We start from the raw sequence: 21030 nt of genomic DNA on the forward strand, positions 1-21030 counted from the left end.
CAGGCTATAGTCCTGGTTCTGGCCCTAACGTTTGTATTAGGATCCTCCAGAGAAACAGAATGTGTATGTGTGGAGAGGCAGAGATTTATTTTAAGGAGTTCCCTCGGGGAAATTGTAGAGGCTCGGTGAGTCCAAAATCTCTAGGGTAGGCCAGAAGGCTGGAGACTAAGGGGAAGAGTTGCAGAAAAGTCCAAAGGCAGTCTGCTGGCGGAATTCTCTTCTACTCAGGATAGGTTAGTCTCTGCTCTATCGTGGCGTTGGCCTCTGACTGAATGGGTAGGGCCCACCCGTCACATGGAGGGTGAGCTGCTTTTCTCAAAGTCTACCAATTTAAATCTTAATCCCATCCAAAAACACCTTCACAGAAACATCCAGAGAAAGGTTTGACCAAATGTCTGGGCACCATGGCCCAGCCAATTTGACACATAAAATAACCATCCTGTGCAAATGAGTAAACAGAGGCACAGAGTTGAAGGAACATGGGACCAGTTAATTCCAGTTTTTACTCCCCAATTATCTGCTTATATAAAAAAGGAGTACTGGGTTAAAGAATATTAAGATTTTTTTGCCCGATGCTATAAGGAGGAACTAAGTGTGAAATCTTAACGAAAGCTTTGAATAAAGATAAACTTAAGTGAGTCAGAATAAGGAAAAGTTTGAAGTCTGTTAGCCTGTTGGATTGAGTTTGGTGGTTTTTCGGAGCATGAATAAAAAGACATTAAACACCAAATCCTATCTGATACTTTCTGTGTAGAAGCAAAAGTGTGATTTGGCAGTGGTGTCTGAAGTCGTTCCTCTTAAAAGGTTGTCCTTCTTGACTGAATTAAAGCACATTGGCAAGGCCATGAGAAGTTGTCCCTACTAGTGCCTCTGCTGTGACCATTTCAGGTCACCCAGCCACCCAGCCAACTCCCTCTCTTGTCTGTCCTCTTTCGTAGAAAAGATCAGTTTTTATATAACTTTCTAAATTTAAGATTGGTTTTCTTGCGCAGTTGTGAAATAAATGTCTAAGTCAGGTTTCTTTTTTAACTAGGAGACATTCTGTGATTGGGTTAAAATTTGAAAATCTCTGTTAAGTGTATGCACGCTAGTATTTGTGAATTGAAGTGAAAGCTGGCTTTAATCTTCTTTCCTTCCATTTCACTCCATATACCTGTTTCCAGCCAACTCAGAGATTTCCCTGTGTACTTGAACCCCCTCTTCCCGTCATCTCTAGTCATCTGTCTCGTTTAAAATTCTTTTCCTCCTTCAAAGCGCTGCTCCTGCTACCCCACCAATAAAGCCCTCCCTGATCACCCTAGCTAGGAGTGAGAATGTTTACATCTAAAGTCCCATAGCAGTTATTTTGAATTACCCAAGGGGCACTTAAGCTAGTTTTGGTAGTGTGTTCTCTATTTGATTATAAGTTCCTGAGGGCAAAGACTGGGTTCCTCTGTGTTTGTATCCCTCCCAGTGCCTAGCAAAATACAGTCGGTATATACAGTATTGCTTATGTTTGTTGAATGAATGAACTAGCTCATTTGTAGCAGAAACAAGGTGGCTTCCAAGATGGTTCTCCATAGGTTATTTCTGCTACCACCTAATGTTTCTCCCTGTCTACAGATGTGTGCACGCTCCTTTTTAGAGCCTACTGAAGTGAAAGAGGGCAAAAAAAAAAAAAAAAAACAACCCTTTGTTCATAATTTTTAATTCTTTTCAGCAGCCTTCCTCTTTCTACCTAGAATTCAGCTCTTATCAGTCAGTCCAAAGACCATTCAGCTAATGATATCAATCTGTTGATTTCTTTTATCACACTCTTTTTCTACCCAGTATTTTTGTTTCACCCAGTGAAACCTATTTCCTGACCATTTACCTATTTATTTGTGTTCTCTTTATGTCATTTATTTTTTCCAGTGTTTTTCTTAAGGTTAGGACATCTCCATCGTAGTTCATTTACATCCCTTACTTTTTTTCAAAAACATCTTCAAGTCCCAAGTGTGTGAATTATTCTTTAGTTGTAGATAAGGCAGCAGTACCTACCTTGTGAACACACAGCAGTTCTGAACTTACAACTCTCATTTCACTTTTATACTACATTTAAGTGACCAGTTCATTACTGGTCACAATGTAAATACTTTAATTTCTAGCTAATAGTTACTCACTTTTAATTTTGTAGTACACTTAGTGTTGGCTGAATTTTATGCTTTTGTTGAAAATAGTCATCCACCCATATCAGCCAGACCATAGAAATGGTTTACACTTAATTCAACTCTAAATGTTAAGGACTTGGGCTTTCAACATATTTCCTAGGGAACTTAGGAAAGTAGAGTGCTAGTTAATAAAACTGGCCAGTTGACCATTAGTTTTTGTTGAGTATAAATCAAGTTCTCATGGTCATTAATGTGTTCCACTTTTTATTTTATTTTTTTTTAATTTTATTTTTTTTAACGTTTATTTATTTTTGAGACAGAGGGAGACAGAGCATGAACGGGGGAGGGGCAGAGAGAGAGGGAGACACAGAACTGGAAGCAGGCTCCAGGCTCTGAGCCATCAGCCCAGAGCCCGACGCGGGGCTCGAACTCACGGACTGTGAGATCGTGACCTGAGCTGAAGTCGGACGCCCAACCGGCTGAGCCACCCAGGCGCCCCAATGTGTTCCACTTTTTAAAAAGCTGATATTCAAAAATCTCATTTTAATTATTACCCTAATGGTTTTAGCATAATGGTAATTAACTTGGAACTACCAGGCACATAGGGGTATTTTCACCTTGTTGCCCTAAGTGGAGTAGAATATTAAGTGAGAGATACTGTAACTTTTCATCATAGTTTTTTTTTTTCTTTTTTCATTCAAGCTGAATTACAAGGCTGTATATGAAATTTGGAGTGCTTTGTTGGAGTATTGCAACAAGCTGCTGTAATCACTCTTGCCCGAAAGCATTTCAAAATAGTTTTTTAGGCCACAGTAAATTTCTTAGAAAATAGATCTCTACAGAGATTTCTTTTAGGAGTGTCCCAAAGGGGATGTGCTACTGTGAGAGAAGCACATGATGTGAGACAGCCCAGTGGGCCACAGTATATACATATGTAAAAGAGGTTCAAGCCATTTCAAAGCTTTCATCTGAAGTAGAAGAAAAAAAATCTGATAGTGCTGTTGCCCTGCAGTTAATTTTAATTATACTGGGTGGCTTGGAATCACTTGGTGGGGCTTCAGCTGTCCTTGGTGAAGGATGAGTTGGTTTCCTAGCAACCATTAAATAAGATCAAAATCTTTTGAGTGAGCCACTGACTCAAACTCAATTTCATAGGTCCTGCTTTATCTTGGCATCTTACGTATTGACGGTAGCATGATGGATTATTGGGGTATTCTGGATCTGATTCTCTTTGAGTGAAAGATTGCCTGGTTTATTAATTTTGCTTACTGAACACTATGTATTTGCTCATGGTGATATGGTTTGTTTTGAAGTGCATTTTTTATTGTCTGCTGAATTCTGTCACTAATAAGTGGAAAAACCGAGAAGCAAAGTAGTTAAATGACGTGATTCTGGCTACTTGGAGAACCGTAACAAAGCTGGATCACTAAATTCAGGGATTTTTCTTCTAGGTTGGTGATTTTTAAATTGCAGGTTGTAAGCCATAAATGAGTCAGGAAAGCACACAACACAACTAGCCCTTTTATTTTTATTTTTTTAATGGAATAGAATAGAAAAAGTATCAGAGTATATCATATGTATTAAGGGCAGTTATTGTTTCATGAAATTTTTGTTTTACTTTTATATGTTTATATGTATGTTCATTTAATATTAAATCATTTTCTTGCTGTGGGTATTTGATATGGTTAGGAAAAGAGAAAAAAACTTAGTCAAATCTTTAGAAAATACTCCCAAATTATAGGTACTTTGATGTTTTGTGCACACTCCTTGACAGTGATGATAAAATTATTTTGAATAGCAGCCGCCCATTAGGGAAAAAAAAATTCAAACTAGGGTTTTTATATGGGCACGAGAATTTCAGGCAGGTTTCCCTTTCTTCCTTTAATATCTTTTAAATTGTCTGAATTGCTTGCAGTTAACATATATTATTAAAATCAGAAAAAAAAGTGTTTCATTTGGACTAGAAACTGAGGAAAATGTCTGTTTAGTCTGTTATTGAAGTTCACACGTAACATTCAGTGTAGTTTAGGGTATTTTTATGTTGGTAAAGGATGATGCTATTAAAGAAAAAAAGTAAAAACATGCATACACTTTCTTTCTGCCCAAAAAGAAGGGCCAATAAATTCTTCGGGGGGGGGGGTGGTGGCAAGGAATAACAAGCAGAAAGGATCCTGAGATTACTCATATGCTGGAACAGGAGAGCAACAAAATAATTGAACAGTTGGAAGAAAGGAGCCTACATTTGCAGCCTCTGCTCTGTTTTTTGCCCCTTCTCTGTGCTTTAGCTTCCATAAAATGAGTTTGGGGACCGTGTAAGCATGTTTCTTTAAAACAGATTTTGGGAAGAAAAATGCTCTGGGAAATGTCAGGTTTAATCACGCTTGTTTCTTGAGATTTCTTTCATTTATTGGGAGCTCCAGTGATTTACTCTAATTTTCTTATTTGTTTGATTGTATAGCATTAAGATTGTATCCATAAAATTTAGGTTTGAGGATAAAGCGTGGGTTTTATTGATAACAGCTGATTGAGGCAAACTTAAATGAGATTTCCATTTATTTTAATTATTATTGTGAATGTCGTGCTTATTCTAAAGCGTGTTTACTTAAATGACCAATTGGAAATTTTCCTTGAAAATATTTGATTGTAAACAATGTTTGATTTCTTGACAAATGCCACATTTGCTTAATTTTGATATTAATGTTGAGCATACACAATGGACTGCATTCTATCATATGTAAATAATGAAAAAGTAGCCCGCTTGATTTTACTAAATGGCAGCTGCAAATGTCATACATTTTATAAAGACACGTTACAAGTTGGCAATAAAAATGCTGCTATTTGGTTTACATGTTGCTTGTTAGGCTGCTTTTACATTCTGAATGAGTCTTTTCAGATACTTTATCAACACACTGCTAGAATATTTTTAGTCAAATTTCTCACCAATCAAGAAGGGTTATTCTAAATAATCTCGTCAAGGTTTTTGGTTTTTTTTTTTTTTAAGAGTTTAAGACGATATTTTTGAGGGATCCTGAAAATTCAGTAGAAGTAGAGGATTATCAGAGTTTTGAGTCTGATATATCTTTTCTCTGTTTTTCTCTTCTTTTGACATAATTGATGGGATAACATCTTTATATCATTTACATAACTGCTTGCATATTTTTTAAAAATGTTTTGTTTACTTCGAAGGAGAGAAAGAGAGTGTGCTTAAGCGGGGGCGGGGCAGAGGGAGGGAGAAGGAGAGGGAATCCCAAGCAGGCTCCATGGTGTCAGCACAGAGCCTGACATGGGGCTCAATCTTACGGCAAGATCATGACCTGAGCCAAAATCAAGAGTCAGATGCTTAATGGACTGAGCCAACAGGTGCCCCAACTGCTTCCATTTTCTATAAACAAAATTTACTATCATCCAGAGCAGTGTGTTTCCAAAAACAGGACAGATTTGGGAAGGTTTTGTTTAAAGGACTTTTGAATCATTTTTTTTTTTTAATTTTTTTTTTCAACGTTTATTTATTTTGGGGACAGAGAGAGACAGAGCATGAACGGGGAAGGGGCAGAGAGAGGGAGACACAGAATCGGAAACAGGCTCCAGGCTCTGAGCCATCAGCCCAGAGCCTGACGCGGGGCTCGAACTCCCAGACCGCGAGATCGTGACCTGGCTGAAGTCGGACGCTTAACCGACTGCGCCACCCAGGCGCCCCTGAATCATATTAAAGACAAGAATTTACCAGGTCCCTGATACAAGTTATTACTACTGGATATAGTGTTAATATATCCTTTTTCTCTTTTGGCCTTTAGACTTTTACATTAGGAAAAGAGAAATACATACTGTCTATAGTCAAAATACCAAGAAATGCTTTTTCTAAAAATAAGTTTCAGAATTTTTTGTATTATGTTCTGAAAAACATATAAAAATTAATATTCCAGTCTAGCTTTCTAATAGTAGAGTCAGGCCTTTTAGAGTATTAGAGTATTATATTGTCTTCTAGACTAATGAAGATTTGTCAAAGTAATTTAATCTTTAAAGATAGAGTATATTAGATAAGATTTTGTCTTATCTCAGCTAAAATTGTTATCTAAACCTGTTTAGATCACAGGCTCCCTTGGCCATATATATCTTTCCGTCTTTTTCAGTTTGATAACTGTATGTCTTTACTGGATACAAGCAAATGAGAAATGGTTATATAAGAGGGTAAAAGTAAGTCGTCCTACAGAAATAAGCACATGCAGCTAGCCATATTTCAAAGTCAGTTCAACATAAAAGTTCAGGACTTTGAGTAAATTTTTATAAATGTTGTAATCAACACATAGGATTTTTTTTTTAGATTGAGTAAAACTAAAAGTTTCCTCAGGTACAATTAGATATTAAATTAGTAATAGTTATTGAATTAACTGTTGAAGAAATATTTCTTTATTAAAGTTTCCTGCCCCTAGTACAGTTAGGATTTTACTTGTTTTTCAGAGTGTCCCTTTGTTGTAATAACCTATGTCCATTTTTATTATTTATGTATAATTTGCCTTCAGATATATATCATGCCATAGATATAATACTTTTAAGTAGGTGTATAATCTAAGGATCCCTAACTCCCCTTGCCACAATAGATGTGTGAGTGTCTAAGATTAGTTTCAATTCTCTGAATTCATGGCCTTTTCAAACTACAGATAGGCTTGTAATTTAGGTCAGTACAATTCAAGATGCCTATTTAACGAAAATGTAAATGATGGGAGATAGACTGCTAATTTTTTTAATCATTAGTTTAAAAATCTGTGTATGTAAACACCATATACCATTTGAAATGAAGAGCATTTTTTTGTGTTCCCTAATTTCATAAACTAATAGACTATAAAGTTGGAAGGCATCTTAGAAGTGACCATTCCCATTCGTTACACGGTGTAGTGATTCTTGGTAATGCATGTGGCAGTAACCATGCTGTCACCATTCAGCATTTCCAGCAGTGACTAGTGTTCTGTCTTAGTACGGTACACTTGTTACATAGCTGTAGGCCTCACAAGGTAGAGTCAGAAAATCAGAATGTATGACCCTGACCTCTCTCTTCTTCTGATTGATCTTCTCTTTTATTTTTATTTTTTTTTTCCTTTTGATTAACACCGGCTGGCAAAATCAGGTAGTCTGGGCCTTCATGGTAAGGAGGAAGAGGAGAATCTAAAAATAAAAAAGTAGGTAAAAGGTAGGAAGAAGTAAAGAATAACAACAGAAAAAATTAAGAAGAAAAATAAAGGGTTGCATTCACCCTCGTGGGACTGAGCCCTGCGTCGGGCTCCATGCTGAGTGTGGAGCCCTATTTAAGATTCTTTCTCTTCCCCTGTCCCTCTCCCCAACTCGTGCAGGTGCACACGCTCTCTCAAATAAATAAATAAATAAATAAATAAATCATTTCTTTTGATCTAGCAATCCTACTTTTAACACTCTCTTATGGATATTACTAAAAAATGATGAAAAGGCCATCACAGCATTATTGATAATGACAAATTGAAAAAATGTACCTGTGTAACAACTGGAAAATGTGCAAATTGTAACATGCAGAAAAATTGACCCATTGTGTAGCCATTTAAAATTATGTTCATGGGTGGGGGAGCCTGGGGGTCTCAGTCGATCGTCTGACTTCGGCTCAGGTCATGATCTCATGGCTCGTGAGTTTGAGACCCTTGTGCTAACAGCTCGGAGCCTGGAGCCTGCTTTGGATTCTCTGTCTCTGTCTCTGTCTCTCTCTCTCTCTCTCTCTGCCCCTCCCTCGCTCCTGCTCCTGCTGTCTCTCTCCCTCCCTCAAAAGTAAATAAACATTAAAGAAAAATCTTTTTAAATTATGTTTATGGGGGAAGGGAAACAATAAGATAAAAACAGAAAGGGAGGCAAACCATAAGAGGCTCTTAAATACAGAGAACGAACCGAGGGCTCTGCTAAGGGGAGGGGCTAAATGGGTGATGGGCATTAGGGAGGGTACTTGGGATGAGCACTCAGTGTTGTATGTAAGTGATGGATCACTGAATTCTGCTCCTGAAATAATTATTACATTATATTTTAACTAACTTGGATTTAAGTGTAAAAAAGTAATAAAATTATGGTAAGTGTAAGTAATGTTGTTATAACGTTAAGAGAGAAAGCAGATCTCAACATAGTGGAAGTAAAATACTGAGTGAAAAATACGTCAACAAAAGAAAATATACGAAAATATTATGGTTAAATCTGGATGGTAGGGGCGCCTGGGTGGCTCAGTCGGTTAAGCGGCCGACTTCAGCTCAGGTCATGATCTCATAGTTTGTGAGTTCCAGCCCCGCATTGACCTCTGTGCTGACAGCTTGGAGCCTGGAGCCTGCTTCGGATTCTGTCTCTCTCTGTCTGCCCCTCCCCAACTCTCTTGCTCACTCTCTCTCTCTCTCTCAAAAATAAATATTAAAAAAAAATATTTTTAAAAAATGAGATAATCTAGTTTTAGCTGGAGGTAAATTCCTAACCAAGTAAATTCCTGACTATCACTAAAGATATGATAGATATGCTGAAATGTAAAAACAAGAGTAAAAATACTCTTATAGAAAACAATAGTATAAATGCTCTTATAAAATATAAAACGTAAAGTTTGTAGCAAGAAGAAAGTAATATATTAGAAAAATGGCAAAAATAATTGAATCTACCTTTACTAACTAGAATATAGAGAATTGATGTGAATATTTAAGTTTAGTAACCTAAGCCCCCTTAGGTAAATCTAGAGAGAGTAAATCATAACATGCGTATCAATGAAAGATCCTCAAATTAAAATATTTAAGTTATGTATCAAGCTAATAAAAATTATAAAATCTTACGTGGATACACATTGCTTTTGGTTTTGAGGATTGCTTTTATCATACTTAATGGTATAAAAGAATGTTGAATTTATAAAATTGATACTTGAACCTTTCAAGGGCAAAATCTGTTAATGTGTATCCAAAAAAACCTTAAGAATGTTTATAACATTTATGCAAATAATTTGACTTTCTAGGAATTTATCATAGGTACATACAGAAATGTTTGTTATGGCATTATTTTTCTTTTATTAAGAAACTAGGAACAACCTCAACATTTTAATAGGAGATAATTGGTATAAGTTACAGGGAATCCATATGATTCATGAAGATTATATCAGGAAAGTAATTTTCAGACTAAAAAATCTTCATGATATACTAGTGAGGAAAGAGGGTACAAACAATATATTTAGTATAATGCCATTTTTTATTTTTATATGGAGGAAAAAATAAAAAGGCATACTGATAATGTTTATAGTGGCCCTCTGTTAGTTTAGAGATTATATACAGTTGCTTTGTTTTCAGTCGTCTATTATCAGCACATTATACTTTATTTCCCAAGTTATATCCATTGAGCATGTATCCACCTTTGAAATTTAAAAAACAAAACAAACTTTTGTGGGGCACCTGGGTGGCTCAGTTGGTTAAGCATCCAACTCTTGATTTCAGCTCACGGTTCATGAGATCGAGCTTAGTGTCGGGCTCTGGGCTGACAGCAGAGCCTGCTTGGGATGCTGTCTCCCCCTCTCTGTCTGTCTGTCTGTCTCAAAATAAATAAACATTAAAGAAAAACTTCTGGTTTTAGAACAATAAAGCTCTTGATATTACTTGGTCTGATAATTCTACATTTGAGATTTCATCCCAAGGAAATTACCTGGTGTATGTGTCAGGGTGTTTGGGGTTTGAGGGAGGCAAGTATAATTATACAAACATTGTCAATGGGAGCATCATCAGGGTTGATTCCAGAAGTGGGGGTTTGGGGCAAATACAACCAGCTGTCTATTAATAGAAAAATACAATGTAGTTAGTAAGTGTAATGTACAAACATCCAGATTTGTCCAGAAAATAATACTTGGGAAGACAACACAAAACAGTATTACTCACTGATTACTGTTATACTATCAAATATATAAATTAATATTGTTTAGAATAGTATTTGGAATTACAGTGATTTTCAGATTTAAATATAAACTAGGTATACTTTTTTTTGGCAAATTTAGTTAAATTCTTTTTTTTAATTTTATTTTTTATCTTTTAAAATTTGCATCCAAATTAGCATATAGTGCAGCAATGATTTCACGAGTAGATTCCTTAATGCCCCTTCCCCACTTAGCCCATCCCCCCTCCCACAACCCCTCCCTCCAGTAACCCTCAGTTTGTTCTCCATATTTATGAGTCTCTTCTGTTTTGTGCCCCTCCCTGTTTTTATATGATTTTTGTTTCCCTTCCCTTATGTTCATCTGTTTTGTCTCTTAAAGTTCTCATATGAGTGAAGTCATATGATTTTTGTCTTTCTCTGACTAATTTCACTTAGCACAATACCCTCCAGTTCCATCCATGTAGTTGCAAATGGCAAGATGTCATTCTTTTTGATTGCCGAGTAATACTCCAGTGTGGGTGTGTGTGGGGGGGTGTGTATGGAGATATACACACACACACACACACCACATTTTCTTTATCCATTCATCCATCGATGGACATTTGGGCTCTTTCCATACTTTGGCTATTGTTGATAGCGCTGCCGTAAACATGGGGGTGCATGTGTCCCTTCGAAACAGCACACCTGTATCCCGTGGATAAATGCCTAGTAGTGCAATTGCTGGGCCATAGGGTAGTTCTATTTTTAGTTTTTTGAGGAATCTCCATACTGTTTTCCAGAGTGGCTGCACCAGCTTGCATTCCCCAAATTTAGTTAAATTCTTAATAATGAAACTGGAACTATTTTGAAAACTAAAAGATTTTTGATATCCTGTCTCTGCCCCTTAAATACCTCTCCCTTAAGATGTATTTGATCTCCTTAATGTTACTCAGTTTTCTAGTCTTTGAGTAATAGGTACTTTTTTTCTTATTGGGCACTTTGTTAGATTCTTTGCTTAAACTATGGTTACAACATACCTTAAAACTTTACAAAAATACAATTAAATAAATCCAACTTGGAAAATACATTTCCATCTATAAGAAAATATACACATATATGTATTAATATGTGCACCCACACATTCTTTATTAGGAACAAATGAGATCTAGCTTTGCTTTAAAATTAAAGTTTATTTCTGTTGCCATGTTTCTGTTCTGTGCCCCCATGTTTCATTGTTAATGAAATGAATATTGTTTCTGGTAGTCTGTGACAGTAAGAAAATGACTGTTGTGTCAGTGAAAATAGGACATTATATTCCAGATTGATCTTGTTGCACTTAAACTAGTATTTTATGCCTCAATTGCCTAAAATGGACAGGTTAAGAATTTTGTAAGTTAAAAATTCAAAATTTATAGTTTTAAAAGATAGCAATTTTAAACTAATGTGAATCATGTTTGTTATCAGAAATACTTATGATGATCATATTCACAACTTGGTGAAAGACCATTTTATTTACTTTTGTATCACCTGGATGAAAACAAAAAGTAGAGTAGTAGTCTGGACTGGAGGGATGTAGGAGAGGCTTATTGAGAAGAATTGTCATCTATTATTAGCGTGATTACTGCCATGTAGTTAATGCTTGTTTCAAAGTATCTTGATTAGCATCGACTCTGACAAAGAACCTAATTCCTATTCTCCCTAAAAGAGGACTTGTTAGGTAAGTAAAAGATTCATCAGTGCACCCATGTGTTTCGATGCCCTGGTGCATGCTGTCTCCATCCCTCGAGAGGGTGCAGACCCAGCCTTGCACTGGTTTAGTAGAGGACATTAGTAAATTCTGGAGGCACCGTCTCCCGTTGCTTATCTTCCAGACCAGCTCCTGAGCTTTCACACGTCAGCTGTCATCACCTGTGCAAAGCCTTTCCTTGCCTGAATTTACCCTACCCATTAGTCTAAACTGTCTGCCCCTGGCTTGCTGCTCTGTTGATCTCTAGGCCTCACTGCCTCTTAGTTCCTCAAATACAGGGATAAATGTAGAGTATTTGAACTGTTGACTGTAGAGGATGAAGTTACTGGTTATAAAGTAACATCTGTTTTCTCATCAGGAAGCAGAATTTGTTAAAAAATTCTATACGTTTTTTTTTTTTTCGAATTTATACAAAAAGCAAGAATTAACTTTACTAGAGTAGTTGATAATTTCTTCTTTAGCTTAAAGATGTTCAGCAGCAATACTGGGGTAAAATTTAATATTAGAGGTAAAAAATTAAAATTCACCGCTTGGAAGAAAAAGTGCAACTATTATAAATGGTCTTCCAGACTTTATTCACTGGATTTCCAAATTTCTAACTCGACTCCTTACAAGGTTTCTTATAAAACAGTTTTTTAAATTACCGAATATATGTCTATTTAAGACTTTGCTGCTCATGTTTGAATCTCATATATGTATATCAGAGTGAAAGTTTTTAGTATGTATTGTACATATTGATTAACAACCAAGCTGAAAGTTGTTATCTAGAATGTGTGTCCCCAGAAAGTGTACAATGTTTTGTGAAAGTTAAATTCTGAATAAATCTTAGAGTACAGCACTGGCAGTGGTTTCTTATGGGTAGCTGTATTTTGTTTTTTGTGTTTTTTTTTAATAGATCCATCAAGAATCAAACTTTCCTGTTGACTGCAGGTCTCCATTTTGCCTTGACACATTAGTGCGCATATGAAGACCCCATTTTCACCCCTAAAATAGGGTCTTGGCAGTTATCGGGACAGATAGGCTATCATTCTCCACTTCTGCACCTCTGTCAGATATATCTGATATTGGCAGTTTCCTGATCAGCCCAATTCTTGTCTTTCTCAAGATAGAGCTCCCTGCAGTCTTTAACCTTTTTTTTTTTTTTTTAAATCAGGATTGACCCCTGAAATGAAACCAATTTGCCATCTCTGCTGTGTGCCAAAGTCATCAGTGAACTATTTCACAGCATGACAAATTCTGGAGAAGAGAATGCCTCTACATGAATGGTTTTCTCTGTAATACAAACATCTTGCTTTAGGAAATAATTGAGTTTTGGGGGAAGCATACCAACAGAAAACAAGAAAAGCCATAAACCTGTCCTATAAAACAAGGACATGTTCTTTTAATTACAAACAGGTTTTTGTTTTGTTTTGTTTTGTTTTGTTTTGTTTTTTTCTGGGAGAAACAAAACAGCAATAGAGGATATTATAGTTTCAAACAAGAAGTATACTTCAGGTATCTCATTGATTTATTTCGTTGTTCAATAGGCAATAAAAGGTGCTCTGTAATGTCTGTGCATAGCATAGCTATATTTGAAGATGTTGCCATGATGTAATAATACTTCTAACATGTTGGACCTCTGATCTCCATAGCAAAAATATAGTTTAATAGAGTACGTGCCTCATTAAAATGTAAAATTCTATACATGCTTTCAAAGTGATTATGTTGGATAGCATATAAAAGATAATGGACTGTTTATCACAGTTCTGGTTATTACTAATTTGATTCATGTATTGTCACTAACTACTTGGAAGTTTTGGCTCTAGAGCTAAAAATCCCTACCAGATTCTCCTAGTAGACAAAGAAGAAAGAAAAAAGAAATTAGCTTTTTTGGGGAATACTATGTGAGTGTACTACAAACAAAAATTATCAAGTCTTTGAAGCCTTCCTTAATACTGATTACGCAACAAAACAGAAATAATAACAAAAGTACTTTTGATCTTTAGGGCCTTTCTGCCTGTTGTCTCTTGAGACTTCCATTAGATTATATTGATAAAAGAAATTTAGTGTTAGATTTACCTCTACTGAATCAAAACATCATACCCTGGGGCATATAGAAGGCTACCGTGGAAACTAACATGAGGAGGGACCCGTTGTGTATAGTGTTACTGAAACAACACAACACCATTCTGTTTTGCTTGTGACTATATAGCATGGCCCAAACTGAATTTTAAATTTACTTACAGAGGTAATGTTGGTAATGGCTTTTATCCCCAAGACCTGCTTCAGATCATAAATAGGCAGTGAGTTGCCTAGAAAAGCAATTTGTAACTATTAACTAGAGCTGTGGCCCCAAGCCCCAGTATTAGACCAGACCTTGACAGAGAAGCAGTGTATTCCCCACCCCATGCTGAAACCCAAGTTTGGAACTCAACCAGTCTGATGAGTCTAGAACAGAATGAGGAGCAAGAGAGGGTGTTTGTCCCCCTTTACCTTGTAGCATGCTGACTGATGCCACTCACCCTAGGGCTTCTCAGGTATGGGCCCAGCTGCTGAATGAGTAAGAAAAAAAAAAAAAAAAAAGGATTTTCCACTACATCTAAAATAGGAGGAGAGAGATGTCCATGTGCTCTGCTCTTGCCAGATATGGAGATTGCATTTTAGAATTGAGCACTGAAGTGTGGTAAAAGTCCATCACAGCAAACCAGTTAAGCAACCTGCATCTCTGGAGAAGGGGGTGGGACTTAGGGTATGGCTGAGGAGCAGGAGCCGTGGGTGAAGGAAGGGTCTTTAACGTTTAGTTTAGACGTGACTTTATGGTCTGAATTGTTTACAATCAGAATACATTCGTGTACTATTTATGTCATTAAGGGGGGTGTGGGGAGAGAATCAGATTTTGCCAAATAACAAAGGAAAGGTCTTTGGGGACAGAAGTAATGGGATAGCAATGACTTAGTTTTGAAAGGTCTAGTCACAGGACACTGAAAACAGTGTGGCAGGAACAGTGTGGGTGGTGGCAGGTGGGACGGGAAAGATTGGTGGGAATGAGCTTGCAGGTGCCTTGCATCCCCTCATAAGGACTTTGGGTCTTATTCACAGGTGGTGAGAGGCTAAAGTAGAAATAATATTTTAGTAATAAGGCACGGCAAAAGAATTCAAAGACTTTTGAAAGGTTCACCTACACCACTGTCACCAACTCTTTCGGTTCTTCTAGTTCTTACTCATCGTACTTTTTTAAAAACCTATTTGTAATCACAGTCTGTATATCATTTTGTGTTGTGCTGTTTTCACCCAATCTTGTAAGAATTTTCTGTGTTGCTGTGGAAGATTTTAGGCCAGGGAGTCACATGATCAGCTTCCTCTCTTAGAAAGGTGACCCTGGCCACATTGCAGAAGATGGATTTGATGGGGAAAGAATCCTACTGGGGCTAAAGAGTAGGGAATGGGTTCAAGAGATGTTTAGGGAGTTCTGCCCCAGTGGACCATAAGAGAGTTCTAGCACAGGCATGGAAGTTCCCTCCTAAGCCCACATTGGTAGTTGAGAGCAAGCCTCTCCCCTCTGCCAAGTAGAAATGCTGCCTGATTCCTCTTGGAAAGCCCTCCTGGGCCTTCAACACTTTACACTAGTCTCAGAGATCTGACTTCATTTTGAAGTAGGCTGAGCTCTGAAAGTCTCTGCAGAGTGTAACCCAGGGGTGATTGATGAACATCGTGCACAAAAGCAATTTTATTTGTGCTAGGCAGTACTTACAGGTAGCTCCTGGGGAGTATTGTTAGTGCTGTACTTCCTTTTGGTACCTTGCAGGTTATCCCAGGGGGTCAGGTGTGTGTGTGTGTGTGTGTGTGTGTGTGTGTGTGTTAATGATAGAGGTTCCAAAACCTTTTTCTTGAAGGAAACATTATCATTATCATTGTTATTGTTATTATAGTATGCATTAATTGAAAAACTTGATTCACAAAGTTACTTTCAAAATGATATATTAGGAAGGGAGCATTAGGCTTAAGACATGGGGTAGATTCTACTGTTGCCCCAATCTTGTAGATTATACTTACAGGGCAAGTCCTTTAATCTCTCTGGTGCCTAGTTTCCACACCTTGAAAAATGTAGGGAGTTGTAATTTCTGAAATGTATATGCTACCATTTCAGCAGTTCTTTTCTTTTTGCTGGGGAAAAAATTTTGATCTGTAGTAGTTGATAGAATAATATATTCTGTGTTCCATTTTGTCAGTAATAGCATGGAGGCTGTTACCAAATATGGTTAGGTAAGCCTGTGAATTGGTTACTACTGTAAACAGCTTTCATAAAAATCTTTAATTTTAAGGTTCCTTTGATCTATTTGAAGGGCGTTCTGATCTAGTTTCACTTCTGTTTAGCAGACTGGTAGAATTAAAGACCAAGTAGACAGGCTAGCAGGGTGAGAAAGTTTTGGGGGTTGCTCTCCCCCCGCGACCCCCTTCCCTTCCCTTCCGTCTTCCCCTCTTCTTACTTCTTGCTGAGGAGGGGGCGAACCTCACATGTCAGTATAGTAGATATCACTCACTCTAACAGATTGTAGATGACAGTTAATTTAGAGACTATAACACTGTCTGAAATTTTACTTCTGTAAAATCTCCCTTTAAATTTTAGCTTCTCTTTTTATTTAAACATAAAAACCTCAAAGCCATTGAGGTCATAGAAAATTCCTCTTAACTTTGCTAATTCATGTAGGAAAGACTTTAGTAAATTGATTTCTCTAGAATTTATTTGTTTAAACATAGGTACATACTTTGCCATTTCAAAAGAAAAGAACAGAGATATCAGGTGGCTCCTTCCCTCCTTCCTTTTACTTAGATTGAAGTCATCTTTGAAGATAACATTTTCCCTTAAAGTTGTAGGGCATTTTATATATAAGTTGGCAGGAAGCACAATATTTAAACTTCCTGTCAGATGCTCCACAGTAGTGAAAACAGACTGATAAAAGGGCCAAGAAAAGCCTTCGCTCTACATGCAGAAGAGCACTGCCATATTTGGGCCTTCATGAAGTTTGCATATTGCTTTGCATATATACACAAAGTTTCCTTGGTGACTTCCTGTGTTCGATTTTAATTTTTGAGTAAATGAGGTTTTTTAAAGGTGGATTTATGTTATATTGGCATATTGTCTATTTAAAAGAAACCACTACTGTCTACTGAAAAAAAACACTATTTTGTTTCCACAGAAACCTGCTAATATTTTAGTTATGGGTGAAGGTCCTGAGCGAGGAAGAGTAAAAATTGGTATGTTTTATCTTTGATAAGTCACAGCGTAGCACTCTTTTAAAACTTTTGCAGGCAGCTGTATCACTTCTAATTTTTGCTGTAATAATATGCATATATTCATGTAGTTCCATCTGATCAAAGCCATTTCTAAAGAGTTTACATTAAAAGTGAAAAATGTTTCACACTCTTAAAAGGTGTCAGACAATCCTTAGAGATTGAAGTGTTCTAATTATAAAATAAACCATGGAAGTTTCTTAGAAACCTTTGTGTTCATTAAAAATAGCCTATAGAGGTGAGTGGCTTCTATCCCTGTTAGAAGCCAGCCTCACCTTTAGTCACAAGGGCATACAGCGTACTAGTAATTATACCATCAGTTCTGTTCACCTGAGCCAGATTAGATCAGAACATATGCCTCTGTTGACCTTGTCTAGATCAGAAATTACCAACTAGGAAAACCGTTAAGGCTGGATAGGTACAGAACCTTAAGTTCAAACTAGCCTGTCTTACTATAGAAGGCCTTTGCCTGATGGGGGAAAAAAAGTAACAAGCATTCTATACCTTGGCGTGTTTTCTAATAGCTCTGTTTTCTTATATATGGAAGCAAAACTTTACCCATTTCTGGTTTGGTACCTATAAAGATAGAACTAAAATTTATTTATTCTAACTGGTTATTTTTTTCATTGTCTTTTCCAAGTTGTGTTTGTTGCATTTATTTAGTTTGTCTTGTGTGTGGGTAGAAGAAATGTTGTAACTAAATTATATTTAAAGGCAGCAGGATTGTGGGAGTATACAAAAAAGTAAATAGTGATTTCTGATTGAAGATTTAATATAGATCCGAATTATCATCTGATTTGTACCACTTTGCCAACAAAGAAAAACCTAGGTGTTGCTAATCCCTCTTCCCTGTCCTCCCCTATAAAGTCCCCAGATCTCACTTTACGCTTTTAATTAGACTCTTAGAATGTTCTTTTATCGTACAAACCTTGCAAATTTTTTAGTATCACAAACATTTGATGCACCTCAAAGTGCTCCTAGTCATTGACTCCCTTTAAGAGCTAGGCCCTGTCAGTACTTAGCATAGAGTCACCAAATGCTATTAAGTCCTTACTTGTGTTTTAAAAAGCCCAATTTGGTTGCATCAAGTTCAAATGTAAGTTCAAAGCATGCAAAATAGAAAAGATTCAGCCAACTAGTAGTTATAGGCATGGTTTTACTATAAGATTTGGGGAGACCTTATATAACAAATTAAAATCTAGTTTGGAATTATACTTCTATATAATGTATATGATGTTAGCAAGTTTGGGGGGATACCAGTGACTTAAAGCATTTACATTTAAGAAGAAATATTAGTTCTTCTGTAAACCAGTATTTAGTAATGTGAGTCATGTTTTTAATTCTTTGCCAAATTTCTGTGTTGTTTTTTTTTAACCTCCATAATTGAGTAGGTTAAACAAGGGCCTACTTCATTAAAAATGTATATTAGGAGAGCAAAACCAAACAAACGGTGGATAAGTCTTGACATTTTTGATAGGTGGTATAAATATTGATTGTTCATTCAACATGTATTTGACAAAAGCTACGTGTACTGACAGTAGATTCTAAAAGACACAGATGAAAAAAGACAGTTTTTGCCTTTAAGATTACAGTGTAGTAGGACAAACAGCCATGCCTGAATAACTACAGTACTTACTAAACTGTGTCAAATGCCACAGCTCCCGTTCTGAGCTAGGAGTTTATGACATTTGTCAAATCATTTAATTTCTTCTTTTGAAAATTTCTTCTTTTTTCCTCTTAAAAAAGGGAGGCGATTGAACCAGATGGCCTTTAAAAAGTCTTTTCCAGCTTAAAAAAGTTACTATGAATCTTTAAAGTTAAGCTAATAAAATTCAGCCAAAATAAATGGGGGGCAATAGTGGTGTTAACATACTGTATCGTCAACTTCTGATGATCCCAGTGAACAAGGCTTATTGATGCAAATAATGGAAGGCCTTACTGTAACTGATCTGGTGTCTCAGTGCTTATTACCAGTACAAAGAATGGACGTGCAGCTTAACAACCCTGTCCCCAGCATTGGTGCGACAGGTGGAAAGAAATCTGCCCAGGGGAGTAGGGTCACCCTTGACCTCTGATAGCAGAGCCTCTCTGTAACCCAGGTGAAGAGCAAATGACAAGAGTTTGCCAAGATTGAAGATCTCAAACTTGGTTTATATTTAGGCTGTTGAAAGGGATGAAACGTTTTTGGTGCCCCCCCCCCCCGCCCACTCCCCCTGCCCTGCAAATTTAGCACTTTTTTCCTATCTTATGAAATAACAATGGTAAAATTAGAGTAGTCAATTAAATTTGTAAAAATCTATTGACTCAACATTATTATTATCTTTTTTTACAGCTGATATGGGCTTTGCCCGATTATTTAATTCACCTTTGAAGCCTTTAGCAGATTTGGATCCAGTAGTCGTAACATTCTGGTACCGAGCCCCAGAATTACTTCTTGGAGCGAGACATTATACCAAAGCTATTGGTGAGTAGAACTAATTAAAATTCCATGACATTTAAAAAGTGGCTTTGTTGTTGTAAAATATACATATTTCTATATAGTAAATCAAATACAGAAAATTATAAAAGTAAGAACAAAAATGGTCCTAAAATTCTTTTACCTAGAAATACCATTGTTAGCACTAGGAGGGTATTATTTCAAGCATCTCTCTCTGACAGATAAATAGATATTTTAAAACTTTTAAAACATATGGGATCATACTATGCATTCTAAGTAAACATGTATTTTAAATTTAATTTTACTTGAAAAGAGAAGTAAGCACAGTAAAATTTCTAAACCCTTAAGCTTCAGACAAATGTTTCTTTCAGCAAAAGAAATAGTAACTTCTAAAAGATCCCCTTAGAGTTAAGGGGAAAAAATTATGGAAAAAGTAGGAGTTGGAAACATCTTAATTCACTTTTCAATTTTTGACTGTGTTGGTTACCTCCCTACAATGAACGACTGGGAAATTAGTACTCTTGTACTTCCTCCACACTGACCTCTCAGTTTATAAGCTATCTTAGAAATGTCATTGTCATCGTTATTATTACTGGCTTGTTGATGTTTATGACATTAATTTTGTTGGCCAGCTGTAATTCCCACCATTTATTCTCAGGTTGTGTATTATAATGAATTCAGTGCTCAACTACCACGGTCCTTTGACCACCTCTTTTCCATTACGGAGTCTTTATTCCGCCTCATTTTATTTGGCTGAATTTTATCATCGAGTACTTTTCTTATGTGCTTTTCTTTTCTTTTCTCCTTTATTGTGTGTTTTTATTGCTTATTTAACCTGTTCTGCGTTCTCCAGAATGACATTGAGCCTGCTTTTTTTCTGTCCCTTGGTTAACTCCATCCTGAAGTCATCTATGCTTTGCTGTATTCTGGATTGATTTTAATCCTGGCTTTTCTTTTTTTTTAATTCCTCTGTGTTGGATATGTTTCATTCTGGGCTTTATTATTTTGCTATAGCATATTCTCAAGTAACTTGCTTTGGAAGGGAGGTAAATTTTCTAGTTCTTGTATTTCTGAAAAATGCCTGTGTCATACTGTATCATGCAGTTTGGCCAGCTTTAAAATTCTAAGTACAAAATAATTTTCCTTCAAAATTTGATGATGCTCCCCCATTGTCTTGTATCATTAGTGTCGCTAATGAAGTCTCATGCCAGTCTTATTCATTGGTGGATTACTTTGGTGGTTTTTCTTTCTGAAAACAGATAAGAATTCTTATCGTTGTATTTCACAGTAACGTGCTGGCTCCTTGGTGAGCACGTTCATCCTGAAGTTCATAGTGGAAAGTCTGTAGAAAACTCTTACACTAGTCTTTTGATTTCATCCTGTCTACTTTCTTTTTTTTTTTTTTTTAACTTTTTTTTAATGTTTATTTATTTTTGAGACAGGAGCGACAGAACATGAGCAGGGGAGGGGCAGAGAGAGAGAGGGAGACGCAGAATCGGAAGCAGGCTCCAGGCTCCGAGCTGTCAGCACAGAGCCTGACACGGAGCTCGAACTCACAAGCCGTGAGATCATGA

At 36.6% G+C, this 21030-nt stretch overlaps 1 protein-coding gene across 4 annotated transcripts in view; it reads left to right on the forward strand.

Moving 5' to 3' along the window:
- Nucleotides 1–21030, forward strand: part of CDK8 (cyclin dependent kinase 8) — a 113684-nt gene that overhangs the window by 75457 nt on the left and 17197 nt on the right. For 3 of the 4 annotated variants that reach the window (XM_043575574.1, XM_043575580.1, XM_043575590.1), the window contains exons 5-6: nucleotides 16926–16983; nucleotides 19352–19483. In XM_043575574.1, coding sequence (XP_043431509.1) covers nucleotides 16926–16983; nucleotides 19352–19483 — 190 coding nt within the window. The remainder of the gene's footprint in view (nucleotides 1–16925; nucleotides 16984–19351; nucleotides 19484–21030) is intronic. The other variant, XM_043575600.1, reaches the window with a different exon arrangement.

The sequence above is a fragment of the Prionailurus bengalensis genome, chromosome A1 (genome assembly GCF_016509475.1).
Source record: "Prionailurus bengalensis isolate Pbe53 chromosome A1, Fcat_Pben_1.1_paternal_pri, whole genome shotgun sequence".
In the NCBI taxonomy this organism is placed as follows: domain Eukaryota; kingdom Metazoa; phylum Chordata; class Mammalia; order Carnivora; family Felidae; genus Prionailurus; species Prionailurus bengalensis.